This window comes from Myxocyprinus asiaticus, chromosome 38 (assembly GCF_019703515.2).
Source record: "Myxocyprinus asiaticus isolate MX2 ecotype Aquarium Trade chromosome 38, UBuf_Myxa_2, whole genome shotgun sequence".
NCBI classification, from domain to species: Eukaryota; Metazoa; Chordata; class Actinopteri; order Cypriniformes; family Catostomidae; genus Myxocyprinus; species Myxocyprinus asiaticus.
Window position 1 is genome coordinate 34,501,641 of NC_059381.1, and position 15,440 is coordinate 34,517,080.

General features: G+C 36.6%; 1 protein-coding gene across 1 annotated transcript; it reads left to right on the forward strand.

Moving 5' to 3' along the window:
* The first annotated feature begins 9,855 nt into the window (after positions 1–9,855).
* On the forward strand, positions 9,856–14,102 carry LOC127428786 (G2/mitotic-specific cyclin-B3-like). Its single transcript, XM_051677381.1, has 4 exons — positions 9,856–9,924; positions 10,006–10,085; positions 12,858–12,924; positions 13,800–14,102. Exons 1-4 carry the CDS (start codon positions 9,856–9,858, stop codon positions 13,983–13,985), a joined length of 402 nt encoding a protein of 133 aa, XP_051533341.1. The 3' UTR covers positions 13,986–14,102.
* The last annotated feature ends 1,338 nt before the right edge of the window (positions 14,103–15,440 follow it).

Genomic DNA, 15,440 nt, shown 5'->3' on the forward strand with positions numbered 1-15,440 from the left:
ACATTTCGGTCTGTTTTCTCAGATAAAGTTATCTAATGGCATCAGTAGATGTGGATTATAGTGCACAAGTGGTATGGACTACTTTTATTATATTGTTGTGTTGCCTTTTTTGGTCCTTTGTCTGTTTGTGCCTTTTGTTATTATTATTTTGGCAGTGTAAATAACCATCCACTTTCTTTGTATGGAAAGAGGTAACATGTACATTCTGCTTAACATCTTTCTAACATGTTTCATGGAAGACAGCATATAATCAAGTCAACTTGGCCCAACCAATGGCATAAGTTTTGGGGTGAGATGATGTTTGGAGGAATGGAATAGGGTTGTTGACAAATGGACATGGGTATGCTTTTTTTTCCCTTATCAAGGTTTGTACAAAATGTTTGTATAAGGGAAAGTGTATATTTTTAGATGTTGGAATAAAACATTATTTTACCACTTTTAATCAACTTTATGATTTCACTAGTTTATTTCTTGTTACGCTGTGTGACTAATGTTTTTACTTTATATATTATAGAGCAGAGTTTCTCAACTTTTTTTGATGTAAGTACCCCACAGCACCATCATAATGCTCAAGTACCCCTTCATTGGCACAAAACCATGTGTACCAAAGGCTAAATATATTTACTATTATCATTAATATTGTAATATCCCTGATGTACAAAATGAAAAGAGAAAGTTGCTTGTTATGATGTTTATTCATACATTTTCATTTTTTTTATCCCTGGGCCATAAAACCCATGAAACTCGCAATTACATCACACTAATGATCCCAAAAATGAAAATTCAGTCATTGTTTACTCACCTCTGTGCTGTTATAATCCTATATGACTTTCTTTCTTTTTCTTAATACAAAGGGAGAAATTGTGTATAAATGGCAGTTTATGGTGACCACCTCTTCAAGCTTCAAAAGAACACAAAAGTATAATTCATAAGTCTAATAAATTATTCCATGAGACTCATGATTGTTACAAAAGCATACAATAAGGTTTGGAGATAAACAAACCGAATTCAAATGTATAATTTAGTAAAAATGTTCACTGACCATTGATCTCCTGTGCACGTTCATGATAGGGCATGACAGCAACACGCAGCGCCTTCGTGACATTGGGGCATTCAAGCGAAATCTTGTTTTGTTTATTTAAAAACAGATCCTTCACAGCGATAGCAACAACAGAACACAACACAGCTGCACACAAAACAGATAACAGAACTTACTAAACATGTCTGAAGAGTTTGTAGTCAAAGAATTGATGCATTTCTATACCCAGCCTTATTTTTTTGAAAGTTTTTGGACTGGTGTCAGTTCATAGCAGACGGAGTTACACGCGTGATGCCGAAAATAGAAAAAAAGCGATTGATAAAATGTACTGTTGCTTGTCACAGCTGGTTAGGACAAAAACTCTTATTACCGTAGAAAATATACCTTTTATCACGTGTCGTTTGCCATCAGGTTAGAACACGGTGTGACTGTGGCTGCCTGAAGCCTCCTCTATGTTTCTGTTTGATTTCCAAGTACCCCGTTTGAGTTTTCGCTTGAACGCCCCAATGTCACGAGGGGGCTGCGTGAACTATTGCTCTCATGTCCTATCATGAACACACACAGGAGATCAATTGTCTGTGAACATTTTCACTAAAAAATACATTAGATTTCAGGTTGTTTATCTCCAAACCTTATCGTATGCTTTCATAACAATCATGAGTCTCATGGAATAATTTATTAGACTCCTGAATTATACTTTTGTGTTCTTTTGACCTTTTAACTTGTACTATTTACAAGTATTTACATTGATATGTAGTACAAGTGCTAAAACGGCACTGTCTCTTTTAGAATTCCGGTTGTTCTGTGATTTGTTTTGGTGGATGAGCACATATTAACAAAAGACGCATGGATTCTTTATTAGAATTAAATGTTTCTTTTTTGTTGTTCTGATCAACAACTGACTGTAGAGAACAAAAAGGAGATTAAAAGAGACATTATCAATGGCAAATATGCATGGATCTCGTCTTTGGACACAAATACGCAAAATGAATCAAAAGAAGCTTTTACCCTCAACACATAGTGAAAGGATCTCAGTGATGAGATCGTTCAAATGAAGATTGTGATTAATCGGGAAATCTATATTTTTACCAGCCCTTATCCCTGTTTTGTTTTGCATTCCCAGTTGAGAATCACTGTTGTAGACTACACATTTTCCATCTATTCTCTCAATTAAAACGAGGTCATTGAAGCTGCATGCACAATCATTATAATTCAAATGTGAAAAATGCTTCCACATCCGAAATCACTGAGATCACACTTTATTCCCCATTCTGATGGTTGATGTGAACATTAACTGAAGCTCCTGACCTGTATCTGCATGATTTTATACATTACACTGCTGCCATATGATTGGCTGATTAGATAATGGCATGAATAAGTAGGTGCACAAGTGTACCTAATAAAGTGCTCAGTGATTGTAAATGCACTTGCGCATCCTATCACAAGGCTCCTCTGGAAGCTTCATCTCTCCTCCAGTCTATTTATAGAACACTGGACTTTGTGGCCTACAGTAGGTCACAATTCAAAGTCAGTAGGTTTGCTTTTTGGGCTAAAAATGGCCTAAAATGATCTAAAAGTCAGGTTTTGTAGACAGTGGTCACATCTGAAAACTAAAACCGCTGCCTTGCTGCCTCATTGCCCAATAATGACTTCACAGGCAGCGTTTTTTGTCTATGAAGGCACCTCGTAAGCAGACTGGTTTTGGAAAGCGTAGGCACCATAACGTCATGTCTAATGATCTGAAACAAATTCAAGTGAGCTTAAGACAAAACCAAGCAAATGTTTATTAACTACAATCCTTTTTTGTTGTTGTTGCAAGAAATGCAGTCATAAGATGTAAAGCATTTAAAACAGGACATCTATGAACTAAGTAACGCTTTTAATCACTCTGTTAAACCCCATGTTTATGCTTTCAAACAGCTAGTGGAACGAAATTCGTAATAGCAGCAAATGACCACGAGAATGCGCTGTTGTTCACATACATTTATCACCACTACTGTTACAGAAGACTTTCAATAAGGATGAATTACCTACAAAAAATTATGTTAAAAATTATTTGGCCCCATCCTGATTTCTTCTGTTTTTGTATATATCTCATACGAAATTGTTTAAAAAAATTCAAACAAAATCTAACATAAAACAAACGCTGATCAAAACATCCTGTCCTTTCCCAGATCAAGATTAAAGCTGAGAGGTGACCGTGCGTTTGTGATTGCTGGCCCTAAGTTATGGAACAGCCTACCTCTGTCAGATCTGCCACCTCCTTACATGAGTTCAAAAATAAGTTAAAGTCTTACCTTTTTACCTTGGCATTTAATTCATCATAAATTGACTATGTAATTATTTCTTATTTACTTTTTATTTTTATTGCTTGTTTTTTTTTTTTTTGTTTTTTGTTTTTTCTTTACAGCACAATCAATCAAAAAATGTGACAATGTAATTATTTTTTTTCTATTTATTTTTTATTCTATTTGTTTTGTTTTGAAACCCGGTTCTGTACAGCACAGTGGTCAACTTTTATTGTGTTTATTTGCGCTTTATAAATAAATAAAAGAGAAAGAGAAGGAAGAAAAAGGCCATCCGAGTAAACACAAAATACAGTTTTTAAATGATAATGTTATTTATTGAAGCAAAAAAGTTATCCAATACCAACTGGGTCTGTGTGAAAAAATATTTGTCCCCTTAGTTTCTAAATCCCTAAATCTATGAAACTGCATTCATAATGGGGTTCAGCTGGACTAGACACACCCAGGCCTGATTACTGCCAGCCCTGTTCAATCAAATCAACACCTAAATGAAACTTTTTCAGCAGCATGAAATTGGCTAAAAGGTCTCACCCAGTAGCACACTATGCCAAGGTCGAAAGAAATTTCAGAAATGATGAGGAAAAAGGTGATTGAACTACATCAGTCTGGGAAGGGTTACAAAGCTATTTCAAAGGCTCTGGGACTCCAAAGAGCCACAGTGAGAGCCATTATCTCCAAATGGAGAAAACCTGGTACAGTAGTGAACCTTCCCAGAAGTGGCCAACCTTCCAAAATTCCTCCAAGAGCACAGCGACGACTCATCCAGGAAGTCACAAAAAATCAAAGGACAACATCCAAGGAACTGCAGGCCTCTCTCACATCAATAAAGGACACTGTTCATGACTCCACTATCAGAAAGACACTGGCATAAAATGCCATCCATGGAAGAGTGGCGAGGCGAAAACCACTGCTAACCCAGAAGAACATTAAGGCTCGTCTGAATTTTTGACAAAACACACCTTGATGATCCTTAAACCTTTTGGAAGAATGTTCTGTGGACTGATGAGTCTAAAGTGGAACTGATTGGAAGACAGGGTCCTGTTACATCTGGTGTAAGTCAAACACAGAATTCCACAAAAAGAACATCATACTTACGGTCAAGGATGGTGGTGGTAGTGTGATGGTGTGGGGAGGCTTTGCTGCTTCATGGCCAGGGCGACTTGCAATAATTGAGGGAAACATGAATTCTGCTCTCTACCAGAAAATCCTAAAGGAAAACATCCGGTCATCAGTTCGTGAGTTGAAGCTCAAGCGCAGCTGTATTAAGCAGCAAGACGATGATCCAAAGCACAGGAATAAGTCCACCTCTGAATGGCTCAAAAGAAGCAAAATTAAAGTTTTGGAGTGGCCTAGTCAAAGTCTTGACTTGAACCTGATTGAGATGCTGTGGCAGGACCTTAAACGGGCAGTTCATTCTCAAAAACTCTCCAGTGTGGCTGAACTAAATCAGTTCTGCAAAGAAGAGTGGGCCAAAATTCCACCACAGCGTTGTGAAAGACTGATCTCCAGTTATTGGAAGCGTTTGGTTGCAGTTGTTGCTGCTAAAGGTGGCACAACCAGCTATTAAAATTAAGGGGGCAGTTAGTTTTTCACATGGGTGATACTTTGTTTTGCTTCAATAAAAAAAATCTACTGTATATTTGAAAACTGTATTTTGTGTTTTCTCAGGTTGCCTTTGTTTTATGTTATATCTCGTTTGAAGATCTAAAACAATTTAGTATGAAAAATACACACAAATAGAAGAAATCAGGAAGGGGGCAAATACTTTTTCACAGCACTGTACATTGCTAACCCCATGGACATGTGGAAAAAAACTTTAATTTGTCATTACCAGTCTTGTACTCTTAGAAAGAGAAGACGTTAATGGTAACAGCACCCAAATGTCACTTTTGGAGGGAAAGCAGAGAATGTCACCACAAATACAATTTTAAAGGTGCACTCAGTAACTTTTTGGTCTTTGTGTTATCTTGGACTTACACTGCCACTTAGCGGTTTGGATGCAGCATAATTTAAAATCAATAGTTTTCAGTTTCAGATGTCATTGTAGAAATGTATATTCACAGTCAGTCATGATTACTTTAATCAATGAGTGAAAGTGTCCAATAACAGGACGGTTACTGAGATTAAGCGAGTAGTATTCAGCTGGTCATGTGACTCTAACGTGGCAGCCCCCATGTGTGGACCCTCTCCATGTAGAATAAAACGGCTTTTATAAGGTTACTGATATGACTGGAGTCTTTATTTAATGTGAGTGCTCATGATTTCCTACTTAAAATTACAATTCATGTCTTTAGGAGTTCAACTTCTTAATGAGGAAAAAATTACTGAATACATCTTTAATGTCCCTCTGGGGTATCCTTTGGTTAAAGCAATAGTTCAATCCAAAAGGAAAATGTTATTATTTACTCATCCTAATGTAATTCCAATCCGTATTGCTTTGTTTCTTCCATGGAATATAAAATATTTTTATCATCAATATATTTGCCTTTTATACTTTTACATTTAATGAAGAAAGTGAATGAGGACTGTGGCTGTCAAGCTCCAAAATGACAAAATCACCATTAAAGTATCATAAAAGTGCATGGTCCATACAACTTGTGCATTATATTCCAAAATTTCTGAAGGCATTCAATAGCTTTGTGTACCTAGTTTTTCTGCATTCCTGGTCACCTCGCATGCACGTTGTCGACCGCGTTTCCTTTCAAAGTATACTTGTTTGACCGCAAGCAGATACGAACGCGTTTGACGTATACGCACTTCGACTGCTTTGTGACACTCTTCTAGTACAGTGAACAACAGGCGCATGCGCCGATGATGCGCACAGACGAGGACTGTCCGAGTGTCGAGAAAGCAGTCCTTGCAATACTGTGCATCGGAACGTGCACAGTATGCGTGACGTAAATTTCACAGATGATGAAATTTACGTCACGCATACTGTGCATGTTCCGATCAGCAACGCTGACAACTGAAGTATACTTTGGCCTTTAGGAACAGACCAAAATGTAAGTTGTAATATTCACTTATAATCCTCCCCTAAAAATGTTTGTGTTCCACAGAAGAAAGAAAGTCATATGGGTTTGGAACAACATGAGGTGAGTAAATGATGACAGAGGTTTGATTTTTCTGGGTGAACTATTCCTTTAAGTGTCTTTCTCAAGAACACAATGTGATAGCTCAAGTCTCTGGGGAGCTACTTGGTTCAACTCACCGTTGCATCGAGCACTCATCTCATAAATACAGTTTTAATAGTAAATATGTGAATATGTGTTTAAAATTCTTTGGAAAACATGTGTAGTAGAATTTTCCTGATTTGAACACAGTCTATTCTTTAAAATGATTATTATTATTTTACCGTTGTGTATTTAAAATCATCCTAGGGATCATAAAAGTTCCCCTAATTGAAGAATCACCCACATATTAAAATAAAAACTGTTTAAGAAAAGTTTATTTTGGTTGATACTGTAGTGAAGACAAGAAGACAATATACTGCTGCACCTTTAAATAACATACGGAATGTTTCTGAATGTAACATGCATTATGATTGGCTTATATGTGACGTAAAAAAAAAAAAAAAAAAAAAGATATCTCAAGGTCGATGGTAAGATGTTGATTGGCTAAGGTGTCACTGTGACCGACCAATCAGAATTATGCATCCTCCTTGTGTTTTGAATTGAGCTCGCATTGAGTGTATCAAATGAAGGCACGCACTGAATGTTTGTTTTATCAATGTTTGGCACTGATGTCCTTATAATTGAGAAGCAGTAACTGAACTTACCGGTTTTACTTCAGGCTTACACGTCTACCGTGCCAGATTTGGTGTTAAAGAAAGAAGATATTTCGTTTGGCTGTAGGGTGAATGATGAACCCGTGACTCCATAATTTGTTTTGTACTGAAAGAGTTGAGGTGTTTCGATGGAATCAGACATGCCTCGTCAGGGATTTAAAAACAGTCCTCTATTACCAGATCAAAGACAAACAGTAATCAGAATCAGGTGAGAAACAATAAACACTGATGCTGTTGGATATGTCCCCTCTTCTGCTGATATATTTTCACTGACAGCAATTTACATAATTTGTTATTATATTATGCTATGCCATATTGTGCATAATGCAAGAGGTTTTTGAATGACTTCTGTTTCTCATCATCATCATCATCATCTGTTGTCTTTGTTTGTTTCAGGAAGATGTTTATAAGGTTAAAAGGATGCCCTCCTCTCCACAGGGAGGTCCCAAGAAAAGAACTGCCTTTGTTCTTGATTGGTTCTTTCTCTGTTATTGCCAAGGTACCTGAGGAGTTTGGCATCGATAAGGAACATGCTGGTGACTGTTTAATGAGCCCTGAATATGCCAAAGACTTTTCTGACTACCTTAAAAGCAGAGAGGCGAGAAATATTAATTGAAGTTGCGACAGCAAGCATCACTATTTCTATGTGCTCATGGGTTGGGGACTAAAGGAGAGATGTGCTCTTACTTTGCCTGCTGGGCCATGAAGGGTGATTCTTAATTTTCTGTTTCATAGGACAGGGTTTCACAAATGGGGGCTCGTGAGGGAGCTGCAGGGGGTTCGAATGAAAGTTAAGAGCTTGCGTACTGAAATATTTCCATCATTTACCGAATTTTAAAAACCTTGACGGATAATTCCAAATGTTGTCTGTTATTTTACAAATAAAAAAACAACCTAAAAGAAGTGCTTAAATGTTTCCATCCAGCATAGTGAGAAATGCATGTTTAATACAAAAGCAGTGGTGGGAAAAGTAATCAATTTCCATACCACACCACACAAATGTATTACTTAAGTAAAAGTCATCCATTAAAGTATTACTTGAGTAAAAAGTACCTGGTTTTAAAGATACTTAAGTATTAAGCACCCCCAGATCATCACCGATCTTCCACCTGGTTGTCTAATGGTTAGACAGACACCTGGAGAGGCCTTCAAACCACAGTGTCTTGCACCCACTGTGAAATTTGGTGGAGGATCGATGATTATCTGGGGGTGCTTCAGCAAGGCTGGAATCTGACAATGTTCTCCAACTCTGAGGATTGGTTTTTCCAGCAGGACAACGCTCCATGCCCCACAGTCAGGTCAATCAAGGTGTGGATGGAAGAGCACCGGATCAAGACCCTGTCATGTCCAGCCCAATCTCCAGATCTGAACCCCATTGAAAACCCCTAGAATGTGATCAAGAGGAAGATGGATGGCCACAAGCCATCAAACAAAGCCGAGCTGCTTGAATTTTTGTGCCAGGAGTGGCATAAAGTCACCCAACAAGCAGTGTGAAAGACTGGTGGAGAGCATGCCAAGAAGCATGAAAGCTGTGATTGAAAATCAGGGTTATTCCACCAAATATTGATTTCTGAACTCTTCCTAAGTTAAAACATTAGTATTGTGTTGTTTAAAAATGAATATGAACTTGTTTTCTTTGCATTATTCGAGGTCTGAAAACACTGAATCTTTTTTGTTATTTTGACCAGTTGCCATTTTCTGCAAATAAATGCTCTAAATGACAATATTTTTATTTGGAATTTGGGAGAAATGTTGTCAGTACTTTTTAGAATAAAATTAAAATGTTCATTTTACTCAAACACATACCTAATCCAGAGAAAGTGATCATTTTGCAGTGATCGCTTAATTTTTTCCAGAGCTGTATATCATTGTCTGTCAGAGCTGACAAATAGCAGTTCTGGCCTATGAGGGCAATTTAAAAGAGCACGCTTATAAAACATGACATCATCCATAATAACGAGGTCAACTACACCTTACTCTTATCTTAAGATTTCCTTAGTAAAACCTGCTCTTGTAAAACCTGTCCCCTACCCAGACTTTTTAACTTCCCATCTATATATATATATATATTCAGTTAATTTGGTATTTGTGTGTACAATTTAAATAATTTCCTAATTGTATAGCAACTTGTAATTCTTTTATTACAAAGAATTGCTGTCTGCAATACTGCTCTCATTACCATCAAGCCAAGAACAAACAAGTTTTAACAAAAAAGTTTCTGTTTGATTATCATAATCAGTAATAAGATGTGATTCAACTCAAGAGACCACAGAAACATCTTAACTCTAGAATCCTATCTTTTCTGCTTAGATCCTAACTTGAAATTTTCAGATTTTAAAGAAATAGTTAATGCAAACATAAAAAATTCTGTTCTTTTCTCACCCTCCTAGTTCCAAACCCATATGACTTTCTTCTGTGGAACTCAAATCCTGGCCGCTCCTTTACTATATAATGAAATGGGGCTAGGTGACTTCATGAGACTTAGAATGAAGAAAATCTTATAAATAAATGAATTTTTATGCAATTGAAACACTTTATTTAACATATACTGTATGTATAGTTGATCGTCTTAAAAATACATGGCCCTTCACCAATTTTCAGGTTCTCACACCACATCAACATGAGTTAAACTTAATTTTCTTTACAAGATAATTGCTGGGAATTCAAATTTAGTTTAAAATTAAAATTCTTTGTTTTTCCAGGAGAAATTTGTCTTAAGTGATTACATGCACAATCAGCCAGACTTGAACCAAGACATGCGAGCCATTCTTATTGACCGGATGGTGGAGCTACAGGTGGGTGTTTACTTTTTTACTTTTTATTTATATACCTTCTCATATTTGTCCTATTTTATGGTTCTATTCTAACTGTACCCCCTCTATGTGAATGAAAACTTTGAGCTGAACCACGAGACTCTGTATTTGTATTTGGCAGTGAAGATCACAGATCACTACCTGTGACATTAGTTGTGAACATTTGTTTTCCAATGTAACTCAACTAGAATGTTGTGCATTTAAAACATGCACAGGAGATGGCATGCATCTTTTCTAGGTAATGTTATTTTAAAGCATCCTTTGATTACCTTACAGGTTTAATAAAGGTCATATTTTGTGTGCTCGTCTTAAAGGGATACAATCATTATTTACACACCCTCATGTAATTACTTTTTTCTTCCATGGTGCACAAAATTAATTTTGAAGGCAGCAGACAGTGACCAGGGGCTGTCAAGATCTAAAAGGGATATATAAAAAAAGTACTTTTAAAAAAGTCAATCTGACTTGTGCACTGTATTCCAAGTCTTCTGAGACCATATGATAGTTCTGTGTAAGAAAAAGACTGAAATTTAGGTTATTTAGCGAAAAGTTTCCCTTTGCTTTAGCTCTCAAATCTCATTCATGCTTCATATTCAAACTTTGAGCATCACGTTCGAGTTCGAGACATGTGGGAACCATTAAGATCGACTTAAAGCAACACGTCTTAACATGCCTAGAATGAATATGCACATATGCAAATTAGATTTAAGAGTTGCGGCAAAGGGGAAGATTTTAAGGAAATAATTATTAATTTTGGTCTGTTCCTCACAAAACAATCATATGGTTCCTGAAAACTTGAATATACACTGATGAGCCAAAACATTTGACCACTCATAGGTGAAATGAATAACGTTGACCATCTCCTAACAAGGGTACATGGCAAAGTCTGGGTAGATTAGATGGTAAGCGAACAATCAGTTCTAGTAGTCAACGTGTTGAATGCAGGAAAAATGGGCAGGAGTAAAGTGCTCTGGGCAATGTTCTGCTGGGAAACCCTCGGTCCATCTATTCATGTGGACTTCAATTTGACACGTTCCACCTACCTAAACATTGCTGCAGACCAGGTACACCACTTAATGGCAATGGGGTTCCCTGAAGGCAATGGCCTCTTTCAACATGATAATGCACCCTGCCACACTGCACACATGTTTGGGATGATTTGAGGAACATGATGAAGAGTTCAAGGTGTTGCCCTGGCCTCCAAATTCCCCAGATCACAATCCGATTGAGTATCTGTGGGATGTGCTGGACCAACAAGTCCGATCCACAGCGGCTCCATCTCGCAACTTACAGGACTTGAAGGATCTGCTGCTAATATCTTGGTGCCAGATACCACAGGACACCTTCAGGGCTCTTGTAGAGTCTATGCCTCATTGGGTCGGCACTTTTTTGGTGGCACACAGAGGACTAACAGCATATTAGGCAGGTGGTCATAATGTTTTGGCTCATCTCTGTAGTGCTGTTATGGCCTGCATGTATGGGACTAAAATTGTGCTTTTTTTGCCTTTTTAGAGCTTGACAGCCTGTCTGTTTTCATTGTATGGAAAATAGTAGGGCTGGGTGATAAACCGATATCGATATTTATAGAGAAAAAAAAAATCCTCTATCAAAGAAACATTTTAGTAATTTTCAATATTTAGCCTATGTTCTAAATAGACAATCGGTTCAGGTGCATGTTGCTAAAAACGCAAGGAGTTTGGCAAAGTTATACACACAACTAGCTAAATGAATCACAGTCAACTAGCTAAATGAATCACAGTCATTAAATCAGCCAGTTAAGAAGTATTAGCTGGCTAGGGGCTATATAGCCCTGCTGTCATATAAACCATAGATATGCCCAGGGTTGGGAGGGTTACTTTTGAAATGTATTCCACTACAGATTACAGAATACATGCTGTGAAATGTCATTTGTAACGTATTCCGTTAGATAACTCAAAGTCAGTAACGTATTCTAAATACTTTTTTTTGTTTTGACTATGAAAACTCTGCCAGTACAGTAAGACAAAATACACATGTTAAAAATACATTCTCTGAAAAACCTAAATATCTTATGCAGTGTTTTTTCTAAAACAAGATAAATAAAACTGATCTTGTTTTAAGGATTTTTAGATATTTTTACAAAAAAAACAATACAAAAATTATTATCAAGAATATGATTTTTGCCCTAATATCAAAGGTCTTACTAGAAAAAAAGAAATTATGATCCAATGTGAATTTTCTTGATAAAAAAATATGATCGTTCCTGGTAAGATGTGCTTGTAAAATGGCTAGAAATAGCATTTTATCTTAGCGTAAAGCTGACAATTTACACAAGGTTTATTTCTATTTCTTCTGCTCCAAACTTACTTCAAACTTACTTCTCTGTCTGCTCGTATGAATGTAACACATCATAAGAGAGTTTCACCGCTGCTCAAATGCACTTTGGATCGCATCATTTATATGTGTAGATGTTTTCCATCTGAAAAGACTAAATATTAAATGAAACAAATGACAATAAAATGCAAAGTAATCTGTTCAGTAATCAAAATACTTTTTGAATGTAACTGTATTCTAATTACCAATGATTTAAATTGTAACTGTAGTGGAATACAGTTACTTATATTTTGTATTTTAAATACGTAATCCTGTTACATGTATTCCGTTACTCCCCAACCCTGGATATACATACGTAGATTCCTTATTAGCAGCTGTTCCAATGGACCGCTATACTTTGGTGTGTCTGCCATATTGGAAAGGTCAGGAGCTGTCTGTCAATACCTGAAAGTATATGGTCTGCAACAGTCTGGAGTATTTTCCAGCCAACTTTCAAATGATCTGATATTCCATAAACATTGGGCAATATTTTAGGTGATCTAAAAATTCCAAATTAAACTGAATATTGGTAAAATGCTCTTATAAATAATGTTAATAATCAGAGCACTTTCTGATGCTGGAAGCTTCAAATATGCTGTAGAATCAGTGGTACTAGTGATCATAAACGCAGTGGGATAGATTGGTCATAAAGGAATCTAGCTCCAAAAATATCCATAATATGTATGTTTGTTCAAACCATGAATTTGTTTTTTAATCTAACATCCAAAATATAATAAAACATCAATAGTAAGGTTATATTACTATACAGTAAGAACTTTTCAGAGTTTTATGATGGAGTGGTGTGGTGTAGTGGACTAAAGCACTGAACTGGTAAGCAAAAGGTTGTTGGTTCAATTCCCACAGCCACCACCATTGTGTCTTTGAGCAAGGCACTTAACTCCAGGTTGCTCCAGGGGGATTGGCACTGTAAGTTGCTTTGTATAAAAGTGTCTGGTAAATGTTATGATAGTAAGTTACTATAAATAAATCTTACTTGATGCAATTTCATGACTTCTCTTCTAAAACATTTTATAATTTTTTTTTAGCAAATTGCAAATAAAGTCCTCTACAAATGAAAGTATCATGGCATATGTACTGAAAATTAGCACCCAGTCAGTCAATTCATTACTTGATTTATGCAGCAGTTGATGCCAGATGGGCTGGTTTGATTATTTCTGTAACTGCTGATCTTCTGGAATTTTCACGCACAACAGTCTCTAGAATTTATTCTGTATGGTACCAAAAACAAAAAACATCCAGTGAGTGGCAGTTCTGTGGATGGAAATGCCTTGTTGAAACCTCCAACGGCATCCACAGGGGGAAAACTATCGGCGAACTATCGCGTTAATTTCTGCCGATAACCAATAGTTCCAAAAGTAGCTATCAGCACCGATATATCGGCAAAACCGATGTCGGTCGACCTCTAGACAAAATGTTAATTTCTGAGTGAAAATACAAAAAATTCCCAAGGACGATATGGGTAAATGACACAATTGTGTCATCAGGAACGGTGTCCTCCATGTTTCGATGACTTCCTCTACATTTGTGATGATGCCTACAAAAGACGGGAACTCCCAGCCATGGAAATGAACGTCTTAAGGGGACTCAACTTTGATATTAACATCCCAGTGCCTTACCGATTCCTCAGACGCTACGCAAAGGTCAGAGCGCTCAAAAGACATAACCACTAACAATAGGCTTCCACTTTTATTCAATTTTGTCGATAGTTTACGCTTTACCTATAAATACCATTTCTCCCAATAATATAAATGTTTCATGACTTAACTGATCCTGCAGGTAGCCCGTGTGAATATGGAGACTCTTACGTTTGTGCACTATGTGTGTGAGTTGAGCTTGCTAGAGGTAGAGCTTGTGCCAGAAGTAGCGTCTCTGCTGGCTCTCATAATCCAAGGCCTTGGAGGATGGGTGAGGAAAACAGACATGGCATTTAAGACCACAGCAAACTGGTTGTGAATGGATGCATGACACAAAAACAAATCTATAATTATTTCTCAAATTATTTACTATATAATGTATACTGACACTATACACTCTGTAAAGATCGATGTTCATTGGACGAAAGGCCTTTAACACGATTTTTTTGGGGCCTGTCCGGATCCCGTGCCTCTCTGGGAGTCTCTATATGATGATTGGTCAAGCTTTCAAATGGGCGGGAATTTTTTTGCAACTAATGGGCAGTAATTGAAATGGTGATGTATGTGACTGATGGTTTAAGAAATGTACATTAAAGAAGTAAAACAGTTTGCTAATGCTGATTTATGTTGACTAAGCTGAATACAATGTTGGCCAAAATCACTTTGGATGCATCATTGAGCTTTAGTTTCACTATTGGCAAATAAGATAACTCACCCTCATGTTGTTTTGTGTTCTGTGGAATTTTAGAAGAATGGCCTTTTTGGCTTGAATGGACTGGGCTTGTCAGGCTGCAAATCGGCAAACTCTAAAATGACATTTTGGAGCTTGATAGCCCCAGTTTTAATAAGGATGTTAAGGTTTCATGGTATACCTCGGTTTTAAAACCGAAGGTATTCATACTGTTGGCATCTTCTCATTTACAGTATTGCATTAATATAAAGTTCAACTTTTCTAAAATCCAAATCAGTTAAATTAAGACAGAATCTGCTACATTTACACAACATCATATAAACTTGACATGATAAAATAAATCTCTAAATTGCAACTAATGCATTTTACATTTAACAGTCACTCCTTTTTAAAGGTGACATGCGCGTTACAAACAGAGTGCGAGCGCAGCACACGGACATGTCGGAGCCTAAATTTTATTTCCCCCATTAATGAAGCCTAAAAGATCAGCTATTGTCTAGTATGTCGTTAAAATTAATCAAATAAGAAAACGAGAAAACCACTTTTGGCTGGATACCTTCAGTGATTGAAAGTTTTAATGCATTATAATTATACAGTAAAAAAAAAAAACAGTAATTTTAGTATGTTACATAACATAATTTTTTTTTTTTTTCAATTTCTGAATGTTTACTTGAATACTTGATACTGCTGTTACAAACTTTAAGCACCATTTTCTTAATTTGTATCTTTGTTCTATTGTTTTAATTTGTTCCATTGCTTGTAATTTGTTTCTTTGTTCTTATTTTATTACTGTCTTGAAA